General features: G+C 48.5%; 1 protein-coding gene across 1 annotated transcript in view; it reads right to left on the bottom strand.

Moving 5' to 3' along the window:
- Window positions 1–259: 259 nt before the first annotated feature.
- Window positions 260–27,324, bottom strand: part of STRBP (spermatid perinuclear RNA binding protein) — a 48,848-nt gene continuing 21,783 nt past the window's right edge. Inside the window, 11 exon segments of the mRNA XM_032232736.1 lie at window positions 260–455; window positions 551–685; window positions 3,037–3,195; window positions 3,311–3,342; window positions 3,345–3,509; window positions 5,340–5,432; window positions 14,860–14,971; window positions 15,131–15,228; window positions 16,969–17,080; window positions 19,538–19,633; window positions 19,773–19,864. Coding sequence (XP_032088627.1) covers window positions 267–455; window positions 551–685; window positions 3,037–3,195; window positions 3,311–3,342; window positions 3,345–3,509; window positions 5,340–5,432; window positions 14,860–14,971; window positions 15,131–15,228; window positions 16,969–17,080; window positions 19,538–19,633; window positions 19,773–19,864 — 1,283 coding nt within the window. The 3' untranslated portion in view covers window positions 260–266.

The raw sequence follows: 27,324 nt of genomic DNA, 5'->3' as shown, positions 1-27,324 counted from the left end.
CAATTAAGTGGAAATCAGTTTCGGCTCCACAGAAGAACATGCCAAAATGTCGATCCTAATAAATGAATGGATTTCTTTTGAACTTTGTCTCGAGGCTCGTAAATTAATTAGGTCATCCTTTGGGATCTTCACACTGTGGGCTCACCGGAGTTGACATGTGGCCCCTCTACCATGGAGACAGCATCTGGGGAGATGCTGTCCTTCCCTTCCTCTCCACCCCCAAATCCTCCCCCGTCCCACCCAATTCTTCTGGGTTTCTGCTGACTTCAGAAGCTTGCACAGGGGTCCCTCCGGTGCGGCCCCTCCCCTCTCACCTGTGGGAGAATCTTTTTCTTCTTATTGGCAGCCGCGTTGGGCCCAGAGAAAAGTTTCTCCAGAGCCGCCAAGGCAGCGCTGGCCTTGGCTACTTTCTTGTTGGGGCCAGCCCCTCGGAACCTCTGCCCGTCGACTTCTACCTGGAAACGAGATTGGCAATGGGCACCCTGGCTGGGCGTCACATCCCCCCCCCCCAGAGGAAGTCTCAAGCCTGATAGGGACCCTCCCTCCTCACCTCCATCACAAACCGCTTGTCATGGCTTCCGCCTGTCTCCGAAATGAGTTCGTACTTCAGGCCTCGCCGCTTCTCGTTGAGCTCCATCACCGGATTCTTGCCGCTGGCTGTGAGGATGGGACCCTGAGTTCGGACCTAGGAGAAGCAAGGGGGGGAGTTGAGGGCCAGGGGCCACAGGGGCCCTTGGTTTCATCATGTGCAATGTTTGGTGAGGACCTCTCCCTTCTCCCGCAATTGGTAGGAATCAGAAGGGAAATAGGTAGGTAGGTATGTTGGTAGGTGGATGGGTGAGTGGATGGATGGATGGATAGATAGAGAGGTAGAGATAGATATAGATAGGTAGGTAGGTAGGTAGGTGGATGGATAGGTGGGTGGGTGGATGGATGGATAGATAGAAAGAGAGAGGTAGAGATAGATATAGATAGGTAGGTAGGTGGATGGATAGGTGGGTGGGTGGATGGATGGATGGATAGATAGATAGACAGATGAGAGAGAGAAAGAGAGGTCGATATTAGATAGGTAGGTAGGTAGGTAGGTGGGTGGGTGGGTGGGTGGTGGATGGATGGATGGGTAGGTAGTGAGAGAGAGAGATAGGTAGGTACAGATAGATATAGGTAGGTAGATGGATGGATGGATAGGTAAGTAGGTAGGTAGAAAGATATGATAGATGATAGATAGATATAGATAGATATAGATAGATAGACAGAGATAGATAGATAGACAGACAGACAGACAGACAGACAGATATGGATGGATGAAAGGGTAGATAAATAAATAAAAGGTAGGCAGGTAAAGGGTAGAGAGAGGGGGAGAGAGGAGAGATATGGTAATAATTTAATGGAATGTAGAAAGAAAGGAATGGAATGGAATATGGATAGAGGGAAGAGACAGAGAAGCAGAGAGGGAGAGAGAGAGAGAAAGAGAGAATTGAATAGATAAACAGAAAGAGAAGATAGATAGACAGAATGAAGGAAGACAGGCAAATAGACAATAAAGAGATGGACGGATAGACAGACGGAGATGAGAAAGGAGGGAAGGGGCAGCTCCGAGATCTTTCTATCAGCCAAACAGAAGCCGCTTGGGCACAATTCATACAAGAGGGGAGGCAGATAGTTCCTGGACCCTGTGGTCTCATGCCTACGGAACTTCCGCTCACAAGTGTTTTCACACCTGATTATATATAATAGAATAGAATAACAGAGTTGGAAGGGACCTTGGAGGTCTTCTAGTCCAACCCCCAGCTCATGTAGGAAACCCTACACCACTTCAGACAAATAGTTATCCAACAACATCTTAAAGACTTCCAGTATTGGAGCATTCACAATTTCTGGAGGCAACTTGTTCCACTGATTAGTTGTTCTCACTGTCAGGAAATTCCTCCTTAGTTCTAAGTTGCTTCTCTCCTTGATTAGTTTCCACCCATTGCTTCTTGTCCTGCCCTCAGGTGCTTTGGAGAATAGCTTGACTCCCTCTTCTTTGGGGCAGCCCCTGAGATATTGGAAGACTGCTCTCATGTCTCCCTGCATAACTGGCCATCTCCCTGCCTCCTCCTCCTCCTCCTCCTTCTGCCCGCCTGAGCCAGAAATACTCCAGACTAAAGTTTCCAGTTACTCCGAGGCGCCTGCTCCGATGCTGAGTGAGGGGAAGGTCACGTAACAGTCTGGGTGTCCCAGGGACAGCATCCCTGGACCCACTGGAACCGCCACAGGCGAAGTCTCGGGTGGATGAAATCAATTGGGTCCTACCTAGCTCCACCTTCAGCTTCATTTCTTTTTCTTTCTTTTTTTGAAAAGGGCAAAGGGAGAACAAAGGGAAGGGCAGTAAAAGGGTGGAAGCGGGGGGGGGGGGGTAGGAACCCTGCCTGCCGTTAACAGCCTTGAGCAAAGGGCTTTGCAGGTGGGAAAAAGCAAAAGAAAAACACAATTTTGGGTTTAGATCATTGGCGCCTAAAGGGGCACAACCAGTGGTGTTTCTGTGCTTTCTCTCCTGACCCAGAAATTGGCAGGTCAAGGGGAAACTTTTCAACCTCATAAGAGAAGAAACAAGAAATGCAAAGAGGGAGGCAGGGAGGGGAGGAGAATGAGAGGAAGGAAGGAGTTGAGAATGGTAGGAAGGAAGATGAGAATGAGAGGAAGGAAGAGAGGAAGGAAGAAAGGAAGGAAGGAGATGAGAATGAGAAGAAGGAAGGAGTTGAGAATGGAAGAAAGATGAGAATGAGAGGAAGGAAGGAAGGAAGGAAGGAAGGAAGGAAGGGAGGAAGGAAGGGAGGAAGGAAGGAAGGAAGGAGTTGAGAATGAGAGGAAGGAAGGAAGGAAGATGAGAATGAGAGGAAGGAAGAGAGGAAGGAAGGAAGGAGGAAAGGAGATGAGAATGAGAGGAAGGAAGGAAGGAAGAAAGGAAGATGAAATGAGAGGAAGGAAGGAGTTGAGAATGGAAGGAAGATGAGAATGAGAGGAAGGGAGGGAGGGAGGAGAAAGAAGACGCACCTCTAAGGTTGCAGAGGTATCAACTGTGGAATTGCCATTATTATTGCTCGTGGTTGAAGAGACAGTCTCATTTTTGCCTTCGGTGTCTGACTTCTCGTCGGAGCTCGTGCATTCCATGTCTGCATCGAAGCCGGTGGGATAACCCATCGCTTGCAACACCTGCATGAATCGCATATCAAGGAGATATTTTCCTTCAGCCCAGGTGTTGACCCGTCCCCCGACCCCAACCGACAACCCGAGAAAGGCCAAAAGACCAGAGAGCGGGCTGGCTTACCTTCACAGCTACATGAAGCTTGGCGGTCTTCTGGAAGGTCCTGAGGCTTCGTAGGTCGTCCCGTCCACGTCGACCGACATGGTGAAGACCGGGGCATGGACGGGCCCCGACTGAGAAAGCAACTTGTACTGGAGGCCGGGCCGGATCTGATTCAGCCGCATCAAGGCATTCATGAGGTCTATTGCTTTGCTATCAAGGACTGAAAGGAAGCCAAGAAAGAGACGGTGTCAGGCCTGCAGCCATCTTTCTCTTGGATCTTTGGCCTGCCACACTTTCCATTATCCTTAGCCATAACAACATTCTTTCTAGAAAGCCAAGGTCATCCTTTGTCTTTGCATCTCTGCACCAGACCGGAACTGGATGGGTGGAAGCTGCCAGCATGGCAGTGAAGTATTGAACCATGTGATGAGTTTGTGGGGGGGGGGGGGGAAGATCTTGGACTTTCGACTGGGTGGAGAAAACCAGGAAGTTTTCAGATTCGGGTTTTCCCAGATGTGCCAATGTGGCTCTCTTAATAAATTGGAACTTTGAGCAATCGCTTGCCTTGGACTCGGATTTAATTTTGGGTTCTCTTTGGAACCTGACATTAACCCGAAACTGACAGACAGGCTAAGAATGGGGGAAGATGGGATGGGTACGGGGCACGCCAAGGCCATGCCTTCTGTAGGGGGGGGGGAGCAGGGGGAGAAATCTGCTTTTCTCCACTGCTGTAAGCTCTTTGGGGGTCTTGGAGATCTTTCCCTTGTCTCTGAGAAACTCAGCAGGGTGAGGAGACCACCAGGTGATCCTGGAGCCAAAATTGAGAATTTCCAGAAAAAGGGGACACTAAAATCACTTTATTGTCTGAATGGAAGAACTGAATAGAATAGGCTGGTGTTTTCCAGAACAAACTTTCCTTCCCTTCTTGTTTTTCTTTCCAATCAAATTTTTATTTTATATTATTTATATGTATCAATGCGTGAATGGTATGGTACCTGGGTGTCATACATTTCAATACACGTAAACATAATCTTATTACGCCTAGTTGTTACATTTCATTTTCACTATTTCCTTTTTTCTTTCATCTTTCCTTTCACCTTCTCTTCCTTCTTCCTTTCCTTTCCTTCCTCCTCTTCCTCTTTCTTTCTTTTTCTTTCTTATATTATTTATACATATCAATGCGTGGATGGGGTGGTATCTGGGTAACAGACATTTCAATACACGTAAACATAATCTTATTACGCCTAGTTATTACATTTCATTTTCACTATTCCTTCCTTCATCTTTCCTTTCACCTTCCTTTCCTTCCTCCTCTTCCTCTCTTTTTCTTACTTTCTTTCTCTTTCTTTCTTCCTTGCTTCCTTCCATTCTTTTTCTTACTTTTTTCTCTTTCTTTCTTTTACTACTTCCTTCTTTCCTTCCGTTTCTTTCACATTCATCTAATTTATTGATTTATTAAATTTAATTCTCTTAAACCAGCTCTCAGGTAACGTTTGGAATTTGTTTGAAAGGTAATACCCAACACTTGCCAAAAAAAAAAAGCAAGCAGAGATTTTATCCCAATCCAAAATTGACTAGGCTGATGTTTGGAAAAAAGAATCCAGTAATCTTTACACAGAGAAAATTGGGGTATTCTAGTTTCATTTGTTTACTAGAGTGAAATCAGTGCTGATTCTGGCCGATTCAAGACGCAGAATTTGCAGCTGTTGCTAAGCACTGCAAATATGTAAAGGGCTGTTTAGTGACCACAATTGGGGTAGGGAACTCGGTTGTTAAGCGAAGCAATTGCTCAGTGAAACCATGCCACAGTCTTACTTCCAACTTTCCTTTGTGTTGTAAACTAGTCGTAAAAAGCCAGCGACTTTTTCCTCACCGTCGTTAACTGTAAACAGTGGCTAAACGAGGCAGTCACTAAACAAGGACCACAAATTCCCCACGGCAAGAGTTAGCTGACAGTGGAGCAGAGATGAATGAAGGGCAGCTTAGAAATTAAAAAAACCAACATACATGGCGGTAATGAAAGGGAAGGAGAAGAAATAATCATCCTTACTTTTCCTCAAATTCCTCTTCATTTTCTTACTGGGGTCTTTCTCATCCCCCAACCCGTCTTCGAAAGGCCTCTTTAGGGCAGAAGAACCTGCACCTAGAAAGAAAAGAAAAGAATCTTTTTTAAAAATTGCATAAAAGAGAAAAGGCAAACATCACTGATGGCAGACGATGCAGCTGAGCCACGGAAAAAGAATTGAGGGGAAAAATCCCTTTTGCAAAAAGGAAGATTGGCTGTGGGCTCCACTCTTCTAGGCTGGTTAGAGAAGGGGTTTCTCTATTAATGTTCTGACCAAGGCTTCCCAAGAGCATAAAGCAAACTCCTGGTCCCGACAAAAACTCCTTTTAATAATTTGCTGTGAATTCTGCTCACTGACATCCAGCAAAGTCTTTCATGGGAGGATTTACAGTCACAGACCTTATCTGGCTTGGAGAGCTGCCAGGCCGATATCTGCAGAACTTGACAAGGAGAGTCACAAGCCAATGAAGCGAACTAATTGTCTCCTGCAAACTCCACTCCCCTTTCGCTCCTCTTTTATTCCCTCTGGGAGGGGCCATTCACCATCCACCTGTGGCCTTACTCCCAAATCAACCCCTGTTCTTTAGCTGTTCCCTTTGTCTGGCAACTCTGTGCATGCACACACTGGGAATAGGCTCCAGCTGTTCTTCTGCCTCACTGAAGTCTGACTCTGAAGGCAGCTGATAACTGGGCATACGGCTCTGGCCCACTCTCTGCCTCCGATGCAGAGCCTTCATTCAAGCCTTCCCCAGACTCCAGGACTGGCCCAGGTTCCTCCCCAACCCTCCTCACTGTCTGAGTCTGCCATCAGCTCTGCTGGCAGGCCACAACAATTTTGATTTATTTATATATTTTTATTTATTTATATATGAACATAGTGATAATAGTGTAATATTTGTATTGATATGATAAAAGGGAAATTGGCAGTTGGACTTACCTGAACTGCATGTTTCGACGAGAAGTGTGGGAGGAGTAACCATTGGGTATTAACCTAATCTTGATTGCCTATTGGAGATTGAGGAAATCTTTGGAAGCCACACCTCCTGCTGGTCCGGTGGCTCGCCACTTTAACCGAACATCTGAACGGTATCTGAAAGGAAGCAAAAAGAAACAGCCAATACCGATTCTTCCTAGCTGTTGCTTGAACCTGGACGTGCTCAGGCCCTGCTTCATGGCGAAAGTCGCCATAACGGGCGGGAAGTGACTCCTCCCACACTTCTCGTCGAAACATGCAGTTCAGGTAAGTCCAACTGCCAGTTTCCGAAGAGAAGGTGTGGGAGGAGTAACCATTGGGACATACCAAAGTTAGTTGTCCTGGGAGGGAATGGACGGGCCTGAGCCCCCTTGCATGTCTAGGACGCCCTGAAGGACCCTCCTGCCGAAGGCAGCGTCCGCCGAGGCGTAGGCGTCCAATCTATAGTGTCTAATGAAGGGAGACGGGGAGGCCCAGGCGGCCGCTCGACAAATCTCTTCTAGGGGAGCCTGGGAAGACCAGGCGGCTGAGGTGGCAGCACTTCTAGTGGAGTGTGCTGTGATACCCTGTGGGACCTGGAGACCCCGAGCCTGATAGGCCTGAGATATGGCCGCTCTGATCCATCTGCTGATGGTGGCCGAGGAGACCTTAGCCCCCCGGGTGGAAGGTTGGAAGGACACGAAGAGGGCCTCTGATCGTCGAAGGGAGCCGTGCGTTTCAGGTAGATGCGTAGGGCTCTTCTAACATCTAACTTATGCCAGGATTTCTCCCTCTCCCCGGAGGGATGGGGACAGAAATCCGGAAGGATGATCTCTAACCCTCTGTGGAAGGGGGAGTTGATCTTGGGCATGAAAGAAGGGTCGAGTCTGAGGACGACCCTGTTCTCTAGGAAGGTGCAGAGGTCTGCTCTGCTGGAAAGGGCATTGATCTCTGAGACCCTTCTAGCTGAAGTGATGGCTACCAGAAAAACGACCTTAAGGGTCAGGAGCTGGAGGGAAACCTCCTTCAGAGGCTCAAACGGAGCCTCCGTTAGAGCCTGGAGGACTGTGGGAAGATCCCAGGAGGGGAATCGATGGACCGCTGAGGGTTTCAAATTCGCCGCCCCTTTGAGAAAACGCCTGAGAACCGGGTGTTGAGATAGGGGGGGAGCGTTCACCCCCCCTAGGACTGTGGAAAGAGCGGAGACCTGACGCCTAAGGGTGCTGGTGGCGAGGCCCTTCTGGTGACCCTCCTGGAGGAAGTCCAGAACCTGAGGAACCGAGGCAGTCGTAGGACAGATGTCTTTACCCCGGCACCAGTCTGAGAAGGCCACCCACGAGGCATTGTAGATGCGGGTGGTGGATTGTCTCCGGGATGCCTCTACCACCTTGATGACCTCCTCGGAGAACTGAGCCTGTCTCAGTTGTTCCCGCTCAAGCGCCAGACGGTCAGATGGAGCCACTCCGGGTCTGGGTTGCTCTAGGGATCCCTGGTGAAGCGTCACCTCCCTGCTGGTATCCTCCAGGGAGAAGCTGTGGACAGGTCCACCAGATCTGCCAGCCAGGGGCGGCGCGGCCAAAAGGGAGCCACCATTATCAGATCTGCCCTCTCCGCTACCACCCTCCTCAGAACCCCGGGGATGAGGGGAAGGGGGGGAAAGGCGTAGAGAAGACCTGGTGGCCAGCTGCAGCGTAGGGCGTCCGTGTCCATGGCTCCCGGGGTCGGGAACCTCGAGACGAACTTTGGTAGCTGGGCGTTGTGCGGTGTCGCAAACAGGTCCACCGTCGGATGGCCGAACCTCTCGCAGATCCTGTGGAAGATCGAGGGATGGAGTTGCCACTCTCCATTGTCGATCGTCTCTCTGCTTAGCCAATCTGCCTGATGGTTCTCTGTTCCGGAGATGTGCTCCGCCTTGATGGATGCCAGGTGTTTCTCCGCCCAGTGACCCAGGCGCAGCGCCTCGTCGCGGAGAGCCTTGGAGTGGGTGCCTCCCTGTCTGTTCACGTGTGCCTTGGCCGCTACATTGTCTGTCAGGACTAGGATGTGTTGACCTCTGACCATGTCCTTGAAGTGTCGGAGGGCCAGGTGGATGGCCCTGAGCTCCAACCAGTTGATGTTGTGCTTTAGATCTGTTGGAGTCCACCGACCTTGGGCGATCTGGTTCTCCAGGTGGGCCCCCCAGCCGAAGAGGCTTGCGTCGGTGGTGAGCATCATTCTTGGTGGATCTCTGAAGAGGCAGCCTCTGTTCAGAGCTGGGGACAGCCACCAGTGGAAAGATAGCAGCACTTGGGGTGATACTTGGATCTTGAAGATCGCGTCGCTTGTCCCGGACTTCTGACGTGGTAGCAGGAACCACTGGAGCTCCCTGGCGTGCAGTCGGGCCCAGGGGATGATCCCTATGCACGAGATGAACTTTCCCAGGAGCCTGGAAAGAAGAACTACAGGGACAGAGCGTGACTTGCGAACCTCATGAATCATCTTAACGATGCTGTCCTTCCGATCCTGAGAGAGGAACACCTCCCCCGCTACAGAGTCGATAATGGACCCTAGGTGAAGCAGCCTGGTGGAGGGCACGAGGTGGCTCTTCTCCAGGTTAATGGAGAACCCCAGGGATCTGAGAGTGTCGATGGTAGTATTCAGATCCCTTGCAGCTGAAGCAGAGGACCTGGCCAGGACGAGTATGTCGTCAAGGTAACAAAATAAACGGACAGGGAGGGAACGTAGGTGACCAGCAGCTGCAGCTAGCACCTTGGTGAAAGTCCTGGGGGCTGAGGCCGACCCAAAGGGCAGGGCTCTGTATTGGAAATGGTCCCCCTCATGGGAGAACCTCAGAAACTTACGGTGTTCCGGGGCGATCCTGATATGCAGGTATGCCTCTGTAAGGTCGATGGAGGCAAGGAAGTCGCCCGGCCAGATGCCCTCCAGGATGGATCTTAGAGAAGCCATTTTGAATTTACGGTATACCACCCTGGAGTTGAGTAACTTAAGGTCCAGGATGGCTCTCCAACCCCCCGAGCTTTTGGGCACTAGGAAGAGGTTTGAATAAAATCCTGACCCTTTTTCCCCCTCTGGGACCCTCTCGATGGCCCTGATGTCGAGGAGATGTTTAATGGCCTTGGCCTTAAGGGCCCTCCTGTTTGGGTCTGAGGAGGAGGAGAAGGTGCGGAACCTACTGGGAGGAAGGGAGCGGAACTCCAGGCGAAGCCCGAGCCTTACCGTCTGGAGAACCCACTCATCCGATGTGATACGCTCCCAGGCATCCGCAAACATGGAGAGGCGACCGCCGATGGGGTGATCCGGGGGCGGATCACTTGAATCTGCGGAAGGGACGACCGCCTCCTCCACGAAAGGGCCGCTTCCCCTGGTGTTGGCCCCTGAATCTGTTCTGAAATTGTCTATCCCCCTGCCTCTGAAATCTGGGGTTTTGGTACCTCTGGCCTTGGCTGTCTCCTTCAGGTGGTCTGTAGGAGGTCCTCCTAGGGTACGGTGCATGGCGGAAATCCGACCGCTTGTTCGTTGACGGGAGGATCTTCCACTTGTTTTTATCCTCCACAAGGAGAGGCTCCAACGCCGTCCCGAATAACTTGTCCCCGGTGTAATCCGCGCCGGTTAGGTGCTACTTCATTCGGGATTCCGCCTGCCAGTGACGTAGCCCGAGTAGTCGCCTAGAAGCAACTGAAGAAGACATAGCACGCGACGCATACTTTACCGCGTCCAAGGTGGCGTCCGCTGAGAACTGCGTTGCCGCAAGCATCTTGGAGATGTCCTGCAGGAGTCGCACTTCAGAGGCTGGGGTCCTATCCCTCAGTTGCTCCAGCCACAGGACCGTGGACCTATTAAAAAAGGAGGCAGAGGCGGCCGTTCTGATAGCCCAGGTGATGGCCTGGAACGTCTTGCGCAGAACAATGTCTGCTCTCTTATCCTCAGGCTTGAGGCAATTAGTGGTGTCTCCTGATACGACCGTTGAGGAAGATGCCAAGGTTGCCACCGGGTTATCCACTTCCGGAACCTGCAAGGCTTGGGCAAAGGCTTGGTTAAGATTATAAAACCTTCTTTCATTCCCCCCTGGGGTTGGAAAAGACCCTGGCTTTACCCACTGAGATTTGAGCACCTCCATAAACATATCTGGGGTGGGGATTTCTTCCTTAGCTACGGGGGGCCTATGGAAGGGCCCTTTCTTCTTCTTGCTTTTGCCCTTGCCCGAGGACTCAGCTGCGGGTTGGGGATCCGAGGGTGGATCCAGATCAGCTGTGGCTACTGCCTTGCGTAAAAGGGAGCTGAACAAGGAGGGGGGGAAAAGTCCCGCTACGGTGGAATCCTCCTCCCCCTGGGGGACCTCATCCTCCGAAAACCCCACATCCTTTAGTTCCCCTTCCTCGAGGTCGGATGCCTCACTAGCCGTGGATGGGGAGGTAGACCTGGCTTCCCTTGCAGCCGAGGTGCTAGGGCGATCGCTCAGCCCTCTGGGGGGATCCTGGGGGGCCCTGCTCCTGGGAGCCTGTGGCTGCTGAGTTAAGCTAGAAGCCATAACCTGGGCCAAAGCTCTGGCAAACATGTCCTGAAAGCTGCTGGTTAGATCAGGCAGCTGAGGCTGAAGCTCTGGTGGTTGGGAATATTCCCTGGGTTCAGGGGATAGAGGTGCTAGGCGAGGCCGGGCTGGGCTGGCTGCTCTGCGGCCAAAGGGATCCGCTCTCGAATCCAGTAGGGGAGCAGGGGAGAGAGGAGGAGAAAGAGAGCTGTGCCTTCTCAGAGATCCCCCTGGAGAGGCTGGGGATGGAGATCTGCGTACAGCCCGGGCAGAGGCCCTGCGTGGGGAGCGAGATCTGGGGGGGGAAGGGCTGATGGTTGCCCTGTAGTCCCTGGCCGAGGCCTTGGTTGCTCTGGTTTCCCTCCTGGGGGATGGATTCCTGGGTGCCCTGGCTTTGTCCCTCCTAGATGGGGATCTGCCTCTGGGAGCAGGGGAAATCGCTCTAGAGGACCCTTCCTCTGGATCCGCACCCCCCGGGGCTCTGGGCCTAGAGTTTTTGCTCCTAGTCGCCTCTGCCATTACTCACGGTTTGTTGCTCACCCACGTGCTCCTTCTGCAGCCGGCTGAAATAAATTCCCTTCCTAGGGATAGGCTCCGCCTCTCTGATTGCTTGCAGGCTCTGCTGCTGCCGGCAGGCAAGGCCCTGAATTTCCCCCCGGATCACCGGCGGGGCAGAGCAGAAAGGAAGCCTCTTCCGGCTTCCTACGGCCTTGTGAGTGCTTTCAGTGTCAGAACACTGTTTACACACTCCCACGTGCTCCTAAAATGGCGACAATCCAAAATGGAGGCAGCTGGTGCCGTCTGGAGTCTCCTTCCTTCCTCCGGTGGAAGCCTCTTTGCAATCCTGGAAGGGTTCTGGGTTCTCCGGCTTCCCTGGGCTCCTCCAATCTTTGTCTGTAAGTTTTTCTGTGATCCTGGCCCTTCCTTGCAGGCTTCTAATCGCGCGCTCTGGCAAGCCGAGGCTTGATGAGCAGCTGGAGCACAGCAGAAGGCAGGTGAGGTCAATTTAAATTGAAATCCCTTGCTGAGGCTTTTCTTGAGAGTAAAAAAAAAACTCCTGAATCTCGGATGGAAAGGAGAGCAGGAAAATCGCTCCAATTAGGCCGAGATTGAGGTTAAAGTGGGGAGCCACCGGACCAGCAGGAGGTGTGGCTTCCAAAGATTTCCTCAATCTCCAATAGGCAATCAAGATTAGGTTAATACCCAATGGTTACTCCTCCCACACCTTCTCTTCGGAAACTGGATATAAATTGTAAACAGTGATTAAGAAAGGAGGTTTAGAAACTTCGTTATTAAACATAATTAATTTTTATTTAGAACGTTTCACAAAGATAGAATGTTGCTGGATGATATTGAAAATAGATAATGGAATGTCATTATGTGGTTTTGCTTTAAATTTTGGAATATTTTATATAAAGGGACGTAAAAACAATTATAGTCATATGAAGATTGAGGTGTGATGATAGTAATATACATATAAATATATTTGATTTAAAATATATAACAATATGAATTGTAGGTGATGACTGTGGAAGGGATGCACGAAAGCTCTTTGTAACCAATTGACACACTTTTTACAATTGGTAATGGAAGATATTTTTGTGGTGTTTGTTGTGTTTTGTCTGTTTGTGTGTCAGGCCTGCAGTTATATTCCTTTTAGAATTTTGGCCTGCCACACTTTCTATTATTTCATTATGCTGTTTCAATAGCATAGTTGATGGGAGGGGGGAATAGACAGGAGTAGGATTGTGGAATGTATTGTTATCATTCTTTTCTAGAAGCCAAGGTCATCTTTTGTCTCCGCACTTTTACACCTGACCGGAAGCAGCTGGGCGGAGACGCCAGCGTGGAAGAAGAAGATTGGACCATATGATGGATTGTGGGTGTGGGGACAAGATCATGAACTTTTAACTGGGTGGAATTCTGATGTTATTTCCAGAATTGGGATTAACACAGACATGCTAAGATGTCTGCTTTATTAAATTGGAACTTTAAGGATAGTTTTGCCTTGGACTCTGATTTAATTCTACATGATACTTGGAACGTTGACATTGGGTTTATTCAAAAATAAAAAATTACAGAAAAAAAAACATGAAACGCCCCCAAGGCGGCGGAATAAAAAAGAAGGCACAACCAAATCTAGGAGGGATTTAAAAACATCATGGAGATTATAATTTTCCAGCACATAGTCAATTAGTTGCAATTAATTAATAGACCGTGATTGTATCACTGGAAGATCAGCTGTCAAGGAAAAGGAGCGTGAGCCCTTTTTTTCCCTTTGGATCTTCGGGGCTGCCACACTTAGCGAATGGGCATGCGGCAGGAACTGGGAGGGGGGGTTGGATGGCGATCGGGTGAGATGCATAGCCATAACAACCACAACATTAATTCACTGGGAGTCAAGGACATTTCAACCTGCACCTGGAGAGGCGTGACTGGGAAGCTCACTCCGGCTAGGATGGTGGCCTGATTGGGACGTGTGGGTGCTGAGTAGGAACTTGGACTTTCCTTTGGTTGGGGAAAACCTGGAAGGGGGTTTCAGATTCAGGTTTTCCCTGATGTGCCAACATGACATCTATATCTATCTTCTATCTATATATATACATAAAAATGGCTGTGCGTGTATGTGTGTTCCAGCATAACTCTGGAACGGCTTGAGTAACTTCAACCAAACTTGGTATACAGATGACTTATTGTCTGGAAAAAAATATTGTGCGGGTAAGACACTCCTAAAAACCCTCTGTGTGTTTGTTCTGTTAAGATACAGCCTGCTGTGCCTTAAAACGGATTCTACTGTACTGCCATAAAATGGCTTCTACTGTGCAGCACAGTGGAGTTGCCATGGTAATGGCTTCACAGTACTCCACAAGGGGGCTCTCCCTCTGGTGAGGGGGAAAATCCAACATTAGAAATTACGTTTGGTCCGGACATTTCCCCCCTATAAATAAATGCCCTATTTTTCAGAGCATAAGACGCACCTTTTTCCCTCAAAAAAGAGGCTGAAAATTTGGGTGCGTCTTATACACTGAATACAGCATTTTTTGCCTCTCGAAACCCCGCCCCTTCACCACAATGGCCGTGCAGAGCCTCTAGGAAGTTCCTGGGGGCTGGGAAGGGCAGAAATGAGCAAAAAACGGCCTGTTTTTTGCTAAATTTTACCCCCCTCAGCCCCCAGGAGCACTCTATAAGCTTGCTAAAGGCTATCCATGCACTTTTTTTTTTACAATAAACAGGCCTGTTTTTGCAAAAAAAAGGACTGTTTTTTGATCATTTGGGGGGGGCACCCCCCAGGAGCATTCTGCAAGCCTCCTAAAGGCTATGCATGCCCTTTTTTTGAAAAAAAAAAAAAGGGCCCTTTTCGCAAAAAAACAGGCCGTTTTGGGGAGATCTGCAGAGTGCAAACACTTTTTTTTTAATTTGCCTCTTCAAAACCTTGTTGCATCTTATACTCCCGTGCGTCTTATACTCCAAAAAATACGGTACCCAGACAATGCCAGGTATCAGCTACTCTCTAAGTAAGCGGAAACGCTTACTTAGTCAGTGGGTGTTTCCTGGAACCCTGACATCGAGAATGAACAGAAAAACAGAGCTGGAAGGCTCCCCTGCTCGGGCAGGAAACTCTATTCCATTTCTGTCAAGTGCCTTCTTAAAAAAAAAAAACCCTCCCGTGATGGAGGGTTTTCACAATTTGCTGCAAGTTGCTCTACGGATTAATTAATTAAAAGGGCCGAGGTGGCGCAGTGGTTAGAGTGCAGCACTGCAGGCTACGTCAGCTGACTGCAGTTCTGCAGTTCGGCTGTTCAAATCTCACCGACTCCGGGTTGACTCAGCCTTCCATCCTTCCAAGGTGGGTAAAATGAGGACCCGGATTGTTGGGGGCAATATGCTGACTCTGTAAATCGCTTAGAGAGGGCTAATTGCTAATTGTTCTAAGTGTCAGGAAATTCCTCCTTAGTTCTAAGGCTGCTTCTCTCCTGGATTAGTTTCCATCCCTTCCTTCTTGTCCTGCTTTCAGGTGCACCTACCTTCTTTGTCGGCCCCCGACCACGAATATTTCTGGAAGGACTTATTGGAAGGGAGAGGATCCATCTCCAGCACCTTGTAGATTTGGCCGAAGGCCGACAGTCTCAGGGCATGCTGGAAATGAAAATGGGTCAAACATTAAAGATATCTCTGCTCCATAGATTGGGCAGCTTTCAACCCATCATCCTAAGCAGCGGCGTTAATCCCCGAGGACCTTCGTTCTCCATTGCTGGAGGGAAAGGAGGCCAACCTAGGTGGCTGGCATGTTTTTACCTGGGCACTATGGGTTATGGCTTCCCTTTGTGGAACAGTCACACTAGACAAGGCATCCGTTGGCTCTCGTTCGCAGGGATCATGCACGCCGGGCCCACCTAGGCACAAGGAAGGAGTTCAACCCTCAAGCCTATCCCATGGACCCCCAAAACCATAATCCTGATGCCACAGAGTAACAACAAAATAAGAGCTACACCTGGGAGGAAAAGGGCTAGTTAAGAGATTGTTCCGACCTAGGCTTCACCAAAATGATGAAGGAGACTCCTTGTCCCGACAAAACCCCTTTTTATTAAGCCACGGTGAATTCCTCGCATTCGCCTCTAGCAAAGCTCCGGCAAACAGTCTTTCAAGGGTGAATTAACCACCACAGACCTTATCAGGCTTGGAGAGCTGCCAGGCTGATATCTTCCAAACGCCGAGCTGTACAAGAAGCTTTGTAAGGAGTCTCTGAGAGTCACGAACAAATCTTCACACTAATTAAACAAACTAATGGTCTCCTGCAAACTCCACTCCCCTTTCGCTCGTCTTTTATTTCCCTTGGGAGGGGCCGTTCACCGTCCACCTGTGGCCTTCCTCCCAAGTTGGCCTCTGTTCTTTAGCTGCTCCCTTCCTCTGGCCACTCTGTGCATACGCACACTGGAACAGGCTCCAGCTGTTCCTCTGCCCCACTGATGTCTGACTCTGAAGGGAGCTGATAACTGGCATAGGGCCCTGGCCCCCTCTCTGCGTCCGATATAGAGCCCTCATCAGAGCCTTCCCCAGACTCCAGGACAGGCCCAGGTTCCTTTCCAAACTCCTCACTGCCTGAGTCTGTCACTAGCTGCGCTGGTCGCTGGTGGGCCACAACAGAGATGGGCGCCTAATCCATGTTATCAGTTGGCTTGTATCAGTTTTACATAAGGAAGATTTAAAGAGAAAAGCTGTGGAGACAGCTGGGAATGAAAAAAAAGGCTCCTTCCAACTATCCTTCACTTGTACCAGCCAAGATTCCTCAAGCCAACCTCAAAAATTAGGTCATGTTTTCAGAAAGGTTTCACGTTAGTGTCATCACTCCACAATAACAGATCTTAGAAGAAGACCTTTGCCCACTCTCAAGATTTTCTGACCCCAAAAGGCAGAGTCCCGGTCCTATCAAAACCCCTTTTGTTAAATGAAAGTGAATTCCTCTCATTCACATTCAGCCAAGGCCAGGCAAAGAGTCTTTCAAAGGAGTATTTATGACCACCGACCTTATCTGCCTTGGGAAGCTGCCATGTAAATATTTCCCAAATGAGCAAGGAAAGACTGGGCACAGAGTCTCTGAGATTCATGCACAGATCTTCACACTCCTGAAACGAATCTAATGATCGAACGAACAAATTGTTTCCTGCAAAAGCCCCCTCCCCTTCCGCTCCTTTCCTATGGGAGGGGCCATTCACCGTCCACCTGTAGATTTACTCCCAAGTCAATCCTGATTTCTCCGCTGTTCTTTTCTTCCGGCACCACTGCGCATGCAGACACTGGGAACAGGCTCCAGCTGTTCCTCTGCTTCACGGCTGTCTAGCTCCGAAGGCAGCTGATCACTGCCAGACGGCCTCGGCCCCCTCTCTGCCTCTGACACAGAGCCCTCGTCTGAGCTTTCCTCAGACTCCAGGACTGGTCCTCCCCAACCTCCTCACAGTCCACTGCATGGACAACCCGTTTCAGTCTCCTAGTTAAAGAAGACCGCCCATTGGAGTGATGTCTTCTAAATTTGCAGGATCGGCAAACCAGAAGATGTCCATCCAAACAGGACATGCTACAGTGGTCCATCAATGCATGGCCGGTCAACCTTTGAGGAAAAGCTTGGCGGATCTCACCTGGCAACAGGATGCCTGAGGCCAAACACTCCAACACCCGCCGGAGAGCTTCCCCTGCGCCCAACGGCCTGTTGCAGGTGCCAATGGCTTTCTCGCACAGCAGCTCCAGGGGCTGGAAGACAACTGGATGGGGTCAGTACCCATGCTATAAAAACATCACAGAAAGACAGAAAGACTGACGGACGGGTAAGGCAGGTCCAAGCATGAGGTCAGAAAGGGACCAAATAATTTCCATCCGTCGTAGATACAGTTCGGAAATCCCGCCCTCTTCTTGGAGGTAGCTGAACGTTTGGGTCCACCAAAGGAAAATCGTACCCTGTTCTGGTGATCGGCGTTAGGAGATCCACTCACCACCGAGTGTACAATGGGCACAAGCAAGCAGTACGTGGGATCCAGGGGGGTGAGTTCCGGCTGCTGCTGCTACTGCCGGAACACAGCTCGCACACTTGGTGCGCAGTACTAAAAAAAATGCTTCTCTTCATGCGCAGAAGCCAAAAACAAGATGGTAGCGCCTACAGGGGCCACCGAAAGAACTGGTTTGGGGCATGGTAGGCCTGGTTCGCTGCCGGTTCCAGCGACCCAGGCTGCCAAGTTGCTACCTATCCCGCCGAAGTGGTCCAAAGCGATAGGAACCCACCTGTGGTGTTTATCCAGATTCAATGTTTACATCAGAACACAATTTCTGTAGAGAACATTGTGTTGGCGCTCTTATCAACCAGCTCATCAATCTGGACCCGGGAGAAAAATCCCTTGTGTGGAATATATTACGTATTCCACACAAGGGATATATATATATATATATATATTATATATATATATATATATTTTATATATATATATATATATATATATATATTATATATATATATATCTATATATATATATATATATATATATATATATATATATATAAATATATATAAATATATATAAATATATATAAATATATATAAATATATATAAATCCCAGTAAGGGTATGGCTAGCTGATGAGAGCTAAATAGCTTGAAATAGATCTATACTAGTCTCCCTTTATTTATTTATCAGCACAAATTAAAAAGAAAAAAAAAACAATATATATATATATATATATATATATATATATATATATATATATATATATATATATATATATATATATATATATATATATATATATATATATATATATATATATGTTGTTTTTTGTTTTTTTTTTTCTTTTTATATATATATACCAGGATGGGGGAAATGGTGTCCCGCATCAATGATGTTAGTCAGTTGGGTAATGAAACATCTGCAAGCCAAAAATCAAGCTCAGGAGGTACCAAGATCTCCACTGTTCAACCCTGAGCTGCACATCTGCTCTTCTATTGGTGCTCTTCTAGGCAGGGAGAGCTAGGACTTCTGCTCTGGATCCATCACTTTGCAGGGCAAACTTGGGAAGTACTACGTGGTAGTTGTGAAAACTTGGTCCTCCTTGCTCACTGAAAGGAATAAGGGTTGCACTGATGCTCTTTTCTTTTCAACAGACCTGGCTTAGGAGACAATCCTGGACCATGGATGGTCAAGGATAGTTCTTGAGATGTTGTTCAACTGGGTGCTTGCCCCTGAAGATTCTTATCTCACCGACAAGTAACTTAAACCCAAGTTCCACAGAAAGTACTAAAATCTGCAAGGATTATCATATTTTTCGGTGTATAAGACACACTCCCCCCCCAAAAAAGAGGGTGAACATGGGTGTAGCTTATGCACCGAATGTAGCCCCGCCCCACTCTTTGCCTCTGCCTCCCAGCAATTTGCCTTCTTGCAGCAAACAGCCTGTTTTAGTTTCACCACAGATAAGATTACTTACAACCATCTGATTGTCCGATGGATCGACCTCCCAACCATCAGCTGTTTCAGACTGCAGGGATTGCCATTGCCTGTTGCCGTCTCCGTGCCCCATTTTCCACCCATTCCAATCCCTGCCACCCAAAACGGGAGGAAAATGGGATGTGCAGAGGCCGAAAACAGCGCGTGTGGAGGCGGCAATAGGCAATGGCAATCCCTGCAGCCTGAAACAGCTGATCGTCGAGAGGCCGATCCAACCAACTATCAGCTGCTTGTAGTAATCAGACTGTGCTGAAATTGAAACTAAAACACGTTGTTTGCTGCAAGGAGGCAAATTGCTGGGAGGCAGAGGCAGATTTTTTCCCCTTGTGCTAATCAGGCTAAACTGAAACTGAAACAGGCTGTTTGCTGTTTGCTGCAAGGAGGCAAATTGCTGGGAGGCAGAGGCAGATTTTTTCCCCTTGTGCTAATCAGGCTAAACTGAAACAGGCTGTTTGCTGTTTGCTGCCAGGAAGCAAATTGGTGGGAGGCAGAGGCAGATTATTTTTTTCTCGTTTTCCTCCCCAAAAGCTAGGTGCATCTTGTACTTCGGAGCGTCTTAAGCTCCGAAAAATACGGTACGTTTAGAGAAGGAACTGGCTGGGGTTGAGGGCAGTTTATCCGATATCTGAAACCAGAAGCGGCAAAAGATTAACGATGGGACTGCATTCTCCCAAGCACATTTTTTTTTTGCAAACGTGGATTAAGCGAACACTCACCCAACCTTTCAAAGGTGCCCAGGTAGGAGCTCTGTTGCATAAATCTCTCAGGATTCGCAGCACAATCACACACGACTTTAGCCCGTTCGCTCTGGCCTAAAAGAAAACCAGAATGCTCCCGTTCTTGTCTGCAGGCTGCCCGCAAACCTAAACAACTACTTTCATTATTATTTTTTTAAAAAACAAGAAGAAAACTTTTGAAAGGACTACGATAGGTAAGAACAAAAAGCCCAACCTGGAACCACTTGGCGTGTCGCAGAGACGCCAAAGCTTCGAGGCACTTTTGCCTGCTGAGTAAATCCGGAGGCTCTTTCACCGGGGTATTGTCTACTGGGGAGATGGGAATATGAGAGGAAACAAAAAGAGACATGCAGAGTTGGAACAAGCAGACAATTCTGATGCCCCAAACACAGAACAAATGCCAGCAAGACAGAAAGAGAGTTTTTAATAAGACGCCCAGAATTGCCCTGGCTTCCATTTTTTTTTAAACTCCGTAATTTTTAGGTCCTATCAAGGTGGCGTCCCATTTTTTTTTTTAAACAAATAAATAAAAATTTAGCACATGTGCCAGGTTCTTTTTTCTTTTTAAATAGTAGTAATTAGGCGTGTGTATGTTACAAGGAGCAAAACAGAGGCCGGTTGTTGTTGTTTTTTTTTCTTTCTCCAGTGTTTGCAGACAATCTGGGATCTTATTAATTGGTTAAAAAAGAACTTGGGGCAGACTGTACAAAGTGTGTTGCTTTGCATCGTTCTCGTGGTTTCTCGAGGCAAAAAGAAAATTTGGAGGCAGAGAGAGAGGGAAGAGAGAGGAAAAGAGAGGAGAGGGAAAGAGATGGGAAAAGAGGGAACAAGAGGGAGCAAAAGAGAGAGAAAGAAGAAAGGGGGAGAGAGAGGAGAGAAAGAGGGAAAGAAAGAGAGATAGAGGGAGGGGGAAGGGAGGGGAAGAAATGGAGAGGGGAAGAGAGGGAGGAAGGGAAAGAAAGAGAAAAAGAGGAGTGGGAGAGAAAGAGAGAGAAAGGGAAAGAGAAAGAGGAAAAGAGAGAGGGGGAGGGAGGGAAAGGGGGAGAGAAAGAGGGGAGGGAAAGAGAGGGAGGAAGGGCGGGAAAGAGAAAAAGAGGAATGGGAGAGAAAGAGAGAGAAAGGGAAAGAGGAAAAGAGAGAGGGGGAGGGAGGGAAGGGGGAGAGAGGGAGAGAGAGGGGAGGGAAAGAGAGGGAGGAAGGGAGGGAAAGAGAAAAAGAGGAGTGGGGAGAAAGAGAGAGAAAGGGAAAGAGAAAGAGGAAAAGAGGGGGGAGGGAGGGAAAGAAAGTGGGAGAGAGGGGAGGGAAAGAGAGAGAGGAAGGAAGGGAAAGAGAGAAAGAGGAAGGAGTGGGAGAAAGAGAAAGGGAGGGAAAGAGATAGATAGTGGGAAAGAGAGGTAAAGATAGAGAATGGGAGGGAAACAAAGGGGGAGAGAGGGATAGAGAGAGAAAGCAAAAGAGAAAAAGGAAAGAGAAAAAGAGAGTGGGAAGGGAAGGAGAGAAGGAGAGGGAGAAGGGGAAAGAGACTGAAACTGAGACTTTTAATAACTTCTCTGCTCCCTCCAAAAGGTTTGAGGGCTGCTTTCGTGAGGTTACCTACTTATCATCTGCTTTTTCAGAAAAGCAATGATCAAAACCCCTCAGAGCCAAACCAGGAATCTGCTGAGAGAGAAACTTTTATTATTTTAAACGTTCTCCTCACAATTTTGGATAAGGAAGCAACAAATCATTGACATTTATCCTCTTTTTCTGTTCTTCCAGCCTCGTGGCGTGGCCCATAAACTTTAGAAGGAGGGAAAAAAGCTGTTGGCTTCATCCATTTTCTCTATCTTTAGAGATAAGACAATGCAGCAAACATCCAAATACTTTGCTCCTTCGTTAGGTAGAAGTAATTTTTGGCGGGAGATAGATCTGTGAAAAAGTTCTCGGGACTCGTCCCTTGTCATCAGATCAAAGGCACTGTGGATAAGATTCAGCACCCACAACTTTTAAGATATTTGGCCTACCGAGTTTGCTAAATTTGTCAGAAATGGTGTACGGTCTCCTGCTTGAGAAGGGGGTTGGACTAGATGACCCATAACCGTGATGGTGACTTTATGGCCAGCGTACCAGAGGTGGCACGGAGTGCCCTCTCTGTGAGCACGGCACTGTCGCCAGCTGCTCTTCTGGCTTTCCGCTGTGCATGCTGGGTTTGGCGGGAGCCAGAGCGCCAGAAAACTGCCCGAAAAATGGCCAAAAACCCAGCCATTTTTCAGACCATTTTCCGGGGTGTTTTCCGGACATATTGGCCTCAAAAACGGCCTGAAAATGCCCCCCAAAACAGCCAAAAAACCCAGGCACAAAAGTGCAAAGATCAGCTGGCTGGCACTCTTGAGCGTGCCAGAAACTCAAAGACCAGCTGTTCGGCAATTCCGGCATGCGCAGATACACACAAGTTCCAATTTGGGCACTTGGTGCCAAAAAAGTTAACCATCACCGGCCTATAAGGTCCTTTCCAACTGTGTTAATCTGTTAAAAGGGCACAAACCCATTCAGGACTCGGGAAATTCAACCTTCAGCTTTGGATGGTGGCCAACCATGCTAATTTTTTTGTTTTGTTTTTAAATTAAGACAGGGGCAATATTGTATTCTGAACCAGCAATGTCAACTTTGTCAAAACTTCCTCAAGCTCTCTTCTGGGGAAAGGAAGCAATTGATGGGTGTGTGACTGAATACACACACAAACACACACATGGAGGTTGCTGGCTGGGAAGTGTGCAGTACAGTGCAAATTGTGGTCAGAAGGGCAATTTAGGTAAAGGTTTCCCTTGCACCTATGTGCTAGTCGTTCCCGACTCTAAGGGGCGGTGCTCATCCTCGTTTCAAAGCCAAAGAGCCAGCAGTGTCCGAAGACGCCTCCGTGATCATGTGGCTGGCATGACTCAATGCCAAAGGCGCACGAAACGCTGTTCTCTTCCCACCAAATGTGGTCTCTATTTTTCTACTTGCATTTTTGACCTGCTTTTGAACTGCTCGGTTGGCAGAAGCTGGGACGAGTCACGGGAGCTCCCTCCATTAAACGGCGCTAGGGATTCAAACCGCTGAACTTTCTGATTGACAAGCTCAGCATCTTAGCGTCCCACTAAGGGCCATTTATAATTTTGTATTTTCAGCCATACTTTTATACTCCAACCTTGGCAACTTTACCACTTGTGGATTTCCAACGCCTGCAACTCCGAGAGTTGGAAGCCCACAAGTGGTAAAGGGGCCAAGATGGAAGACCTCTGCTCTTACTCAACACCATGGGGCATAAGGAAGACGAAAAAGAGAATAAACCTCAAAAAAAAATCTGTCTCGCATTCTGTCTTCTTGTCTTGTTGAGATACCGCAAAGCCTCACACAGTTACAGTCAACCCTCTTGTGATGTTTGCAGCGTTGATTTTTTTAAAATTATTTTTCATTTTTGATTCGGCGGAGGGTTACTGGCGTGACCGGCGGGTAAGAGACGCCCAATGAAAGCTGCAAAGTCATCAACAGGATTAGCCCTCAAGTGGCTCACAAGCACAACAAGGACACAACTCTAGTTTCGGGGGGGGGGGGGGGGAGTTCGGTTGGTTGGTTTTCCCGAAGAAGAAGAAAAAAAAAAAAGGAAGTTAGCTGTGGTTGTTGTTGTTGTTTCTTCCCGCCTCTCCCCAACTTTTTAGCCGGCAAAACAATCCCTTCTCCTGTGAGAAGGAATTCATCACTCATCCATGGATCTGGGGGTTATCTGGACCGGATAGAGCTTTTGGTAGCGTTTGCGCTTCAAGGAAGGCGAATGGCGTTGATTTTATGAATTAACCAAATTTATGGAGCGGCATTGTCACAAATAATGGTGACAAGACTTTGCTTGAAAGGCAATGGGGTGTGTGTGTGCAAAAAACAACAACGACAGATTGTCCGTCTCCAAGGCCATCTCCACCAACCACGGATGGTCCCAGCAGCTTCCTTCACTCAAATCGTGCAGTTTGGGTAACCATTAACACAGAGCGAAGGGAAGGACAAATGACGATTTAGAGACTGCCCCCCACACCTTCTTCTGCCTTAATGGTTTCACCGTGGGAGGAAGATAACCCTTCCCCTCCAAGTGCTGGTTAATGCTTCCTTGAAGGAGCCATGCTGGAGGAGGTTGAGGGAAGACCTTGGAAAACAGGGACGGGGAGACGTTACGCTGCTGTGTTTTCAAACGGTTGCGCCTCCTGGCTGGAGGGGGTGATTGCGAGAGTGAAACTCTTGGAGGAGGGTACCGGGTGGGGGAGAAGAATGGAAAGAGCTGGGGTGGGTGGAGAAAGAGAAGGAGAGGACCAGTTGGGGGGAAAAAACCATGAGTAGAAAATGGTCATCGGTTCATGCCTGTCCATCAATGGTGGTGAAAGGTTAGTAAGGAAGTTCTAGGTAAGGTTGAGGAGATACAATAGGTCATGATTTACTCCACGGAGGCGGCCGGGGTGAAGAAAGAAGGGGCGGTTAGCATTGCAAATGGATGGAAGGTGGAATCTGGGTCAAGATGAGACCTTCCTCTAGAGGTTAATGGACCTCTTCTTCTTCTCCCTTGGATGCCTTTCTTGGCCCAACAATGGGCCACCTCAATGTACGCCAGCTCACTTTTACCCAGAAACCCAGGTTTTCCCCGCCCTCTTTTTTTCCTGACTTCAAGCTATGGGGTCCATAAAACGACGGGGGCAGAGTGAGAAGAAAAGAGGCAGAGAGAACCCATAATGATAGCAAATCAACATTTTCAATAGCCTCAGTTCTTTGGAAGTGGAACTGAAGAAATAGCTGAAGGTTGGGTCAGGCTCAAGCTGAGGTCCATGAAATCACAGAGCAAATGCGATGGGGGAGAAAGTTGAGGGTTGTTGTTGTTGGGGGGGCTGTCATTCATTGCTCCCAGCAGCTGGTACAGGGCAGGGGAAGGGAGAGTCACCCCCCGCCACCCAAGGAGAGAGGGAGAGAAAAAAATGGTCAAACAGAAGAGCCATTCATCCAAATGATAGACCATCAATAAAGACACAGTTTCACTATATCGAAAAACAGACAGCAAATGGACCAAAATTAATAAACGGACTCACAATAGAAAAACGCTTTTTGTTTTGGATTTTTTTCAAATTTTTTAAAAAAGACAATAGTAAAAAGACCGTGTGTTGAATCCTTCTTTTGTCTGCATGGCACATTTTTGGGAAGAGTGCCAACCAAACACCCGGAGTTCCAAGATTTGCTGCTGAAAAGGATTCAGTTGGTAGCATCGGGGCAGGGAAATCCAATTGTGCCCTCCACAATAGAATTTGTGCAATGCCTAGATTTGGGTCTAGGAATGGGTTGGCAAACCTATGGAAGGCATGCCGGAAGTGGCACGGACTGTCCTGCGCGGGAATGTGCGGCTTCGCTGACTCCTCTTCTGCGTTGCAGTGGCCACATACGCGCCAACCAGCTGTACTTCACGCATGCGGGAGTGACAAAACCCGGAAGGACAGCGTTCCGTGGTGCATGCATGCGCCGGCACTTGAACCTCTGGGTTTCTGGCGCATCCATGCGCACCAGCTTGCTCTTCACTGGGCACGTGCCGAAAACCGAAAGCTCGGCTGTTGGCGCGTACATGCAAGATGGAACGCTGCTCTTCCAGGTTTTGGCGCGAAGGACAGCGAGGCCGCGTGTTCCTTGCAGGATGGTTCTGCGTGCCATTTTGCGGCCCGTGGTGACGAGAAAGGTTAGGATGACAGCAACAATCCCCAAAATAAAATGGGGTTGAATGGCTGGGGCATGGATCCAACTTGCTCTGGGCTCCATTCGGGACCTGTTCGGGACCCAACCGAAGACAGTAGATCCAACATCAAGGACGCGTGGCCTACAGTGATGTTGGCTTGATATTGCATGGAGGGAAGGCAAGAAGAGGCCTATGGGGTAAACTCAGAAGTGGGAGAGATCAGCCACAGGGAAAGGGAGGCTCAGCGACATCAGAAGCTCAAGTCCACTTGGAGAAGGAAGGGATGGCAGGATACGAAACAAAGATAGAAACCCATCAACTAACCAAGCCATCCCACTGAGTAGCCTGGGCTTAATTTGAAGTATGAAGATCTCCACAGCGTCAGGCCTGGAAGCCATCTTTTGCATCGGGCCTTCCAGCTTGCCGCACCATGTGTCTCCTTTCAAGAAGAGGGGGGACTGTGAAATTATGCTGGGCTCACTGCCGTCCTCTCCTTAACACAGACGGGAGGCCAGCCTCCGATACTTCCTTCTTGCAAAGGAGGTCAAGGTGGACAGAGGAGGTCAAGGTGGACGGAGGAGGTCAAGGTGGACAGAGAAACAGGAGAAGGGGCCCGGCAAGGAACGAACCAGATAGAATTTCACAAATGGCCATCCCGTTCGGCTACGGGAGTCAGCAGCAACCGAGGTTTTGTTCGAGACTGGCGTGTCTGTTCGTTTGTGGGAAAAGCAGAGTCACACATTGTTGTGGTTCGGAGGCCTTTTCTCACAATAATTGTCCCCCCTGTTCATCACCGGACAGCATTTAAAGTCAACTGACCAGACTCGATATCGTCAACCGATAGCAAAGCAGAAGAAACATCAGTGATGAAGGTTACCTGGTGGGACATAATCCTACTCAAAGGACCTCCTTATAAGAGTATAAAATTCAGAAAACAGGGACTGACTTTAATAAACCTTTCTCTTCTCTTCTTTATATTAATATCTGGAAATACTGATATATTTATGTGATCATACAATATATTATACAATATAGAATATATTAAGCGAATACAGAAATAGAGCTTATGTAAATAACCAACAATATTGAAATGGACTCGTTGCAATGAGCGGAAATTCGCGTTTTGTTTTTTAACGTTTTAAAAAAAGCTTAATAATTTTTTTTTTTAAAGAAAAGAAATCTTTCTCGTCCCTTGGCACTAACGGAGAACTTGTTCCTAGAATCCGTTAATTAGAAAAGAACCAAGAAACTGCCTCTTCTACCTCCAAACCAGCATCTAGTGAAAGAGGTCACAACCTCCGGAGGTTTTTAATGTCAGGTTATAAATGCTCTCCTGGTGCTTAGACCCAAATCCAGAAATCTGAATCATTTACTTTCCCTACCGGTTCGCAAATGTGAATGCACGCGCCCCTGATCTGAATGCTTTCAGCGCTGGAAGGAGACCAAAACCCATCTAATCCCAACCCTCTGGGCCTTCGAGCATCCGTTTCCAGACTGTAGAAATAAAACTTTTCTACAGCCTAGGGGAGAGCTCACTCCAGACACTGGCTCTCGTTTCATACCAAAATAGCTGGCTGCAAATCGGGGCCGAGCCAAATCCTTGTCAGACTCTGAATCAGGGGGGCATCGTAGGAAATTTATAAGTTTCTATCCCTCTGGAAATTCAAGCAGTGTCTTCGAGGGCGGGGCTGTGCAGTAGTTAGAATGCAGTATTGCAGGCTAATTCTGCCGACTGCCAGCAGTTCGACCCTGGCCAGCTCCAAGGTTGACTCAGCCTTCCGAGGTCGGCAAAATGAGGACCCAGATTGTTGGGGGCAAGAGGCCGACTCGGTAAACCGCTTAGAGTGGGCTGTAAAAGCACTGTGAAGCGGTATATAAGTCTATTGCTATTTGGTGACGTGAGACTCTTCTAGGTTTGGTGTCCCACAAGAAGACTGGATCTACTTTGGGTCTACCACTGGCCAGGGGAGGTCAGCAGCTACGCACCCTTCCCATGGGGCCAAGGGAGACCCGTTATCACCCCAAACCAGCCCCTTCCCTTCCAACTACT

Source organism: Thamnophis elegans, chromosome 16 (assembly GCF_009769535.1).
Source record: "Thamnophis elegans isolate rThaEle1 chromosome 16, rThaEle1.pri, whole genome shotgun sequence".
Lineage (NCBI taxonomy): Eukaryota > Metazoa > Chordata > Lepidosauria > Squamata > Colubridae > Thamnophis > Thamnophis elegans.
This window is presented reverse-complemented; position numbering and strand designations above follow the sequence as displayed.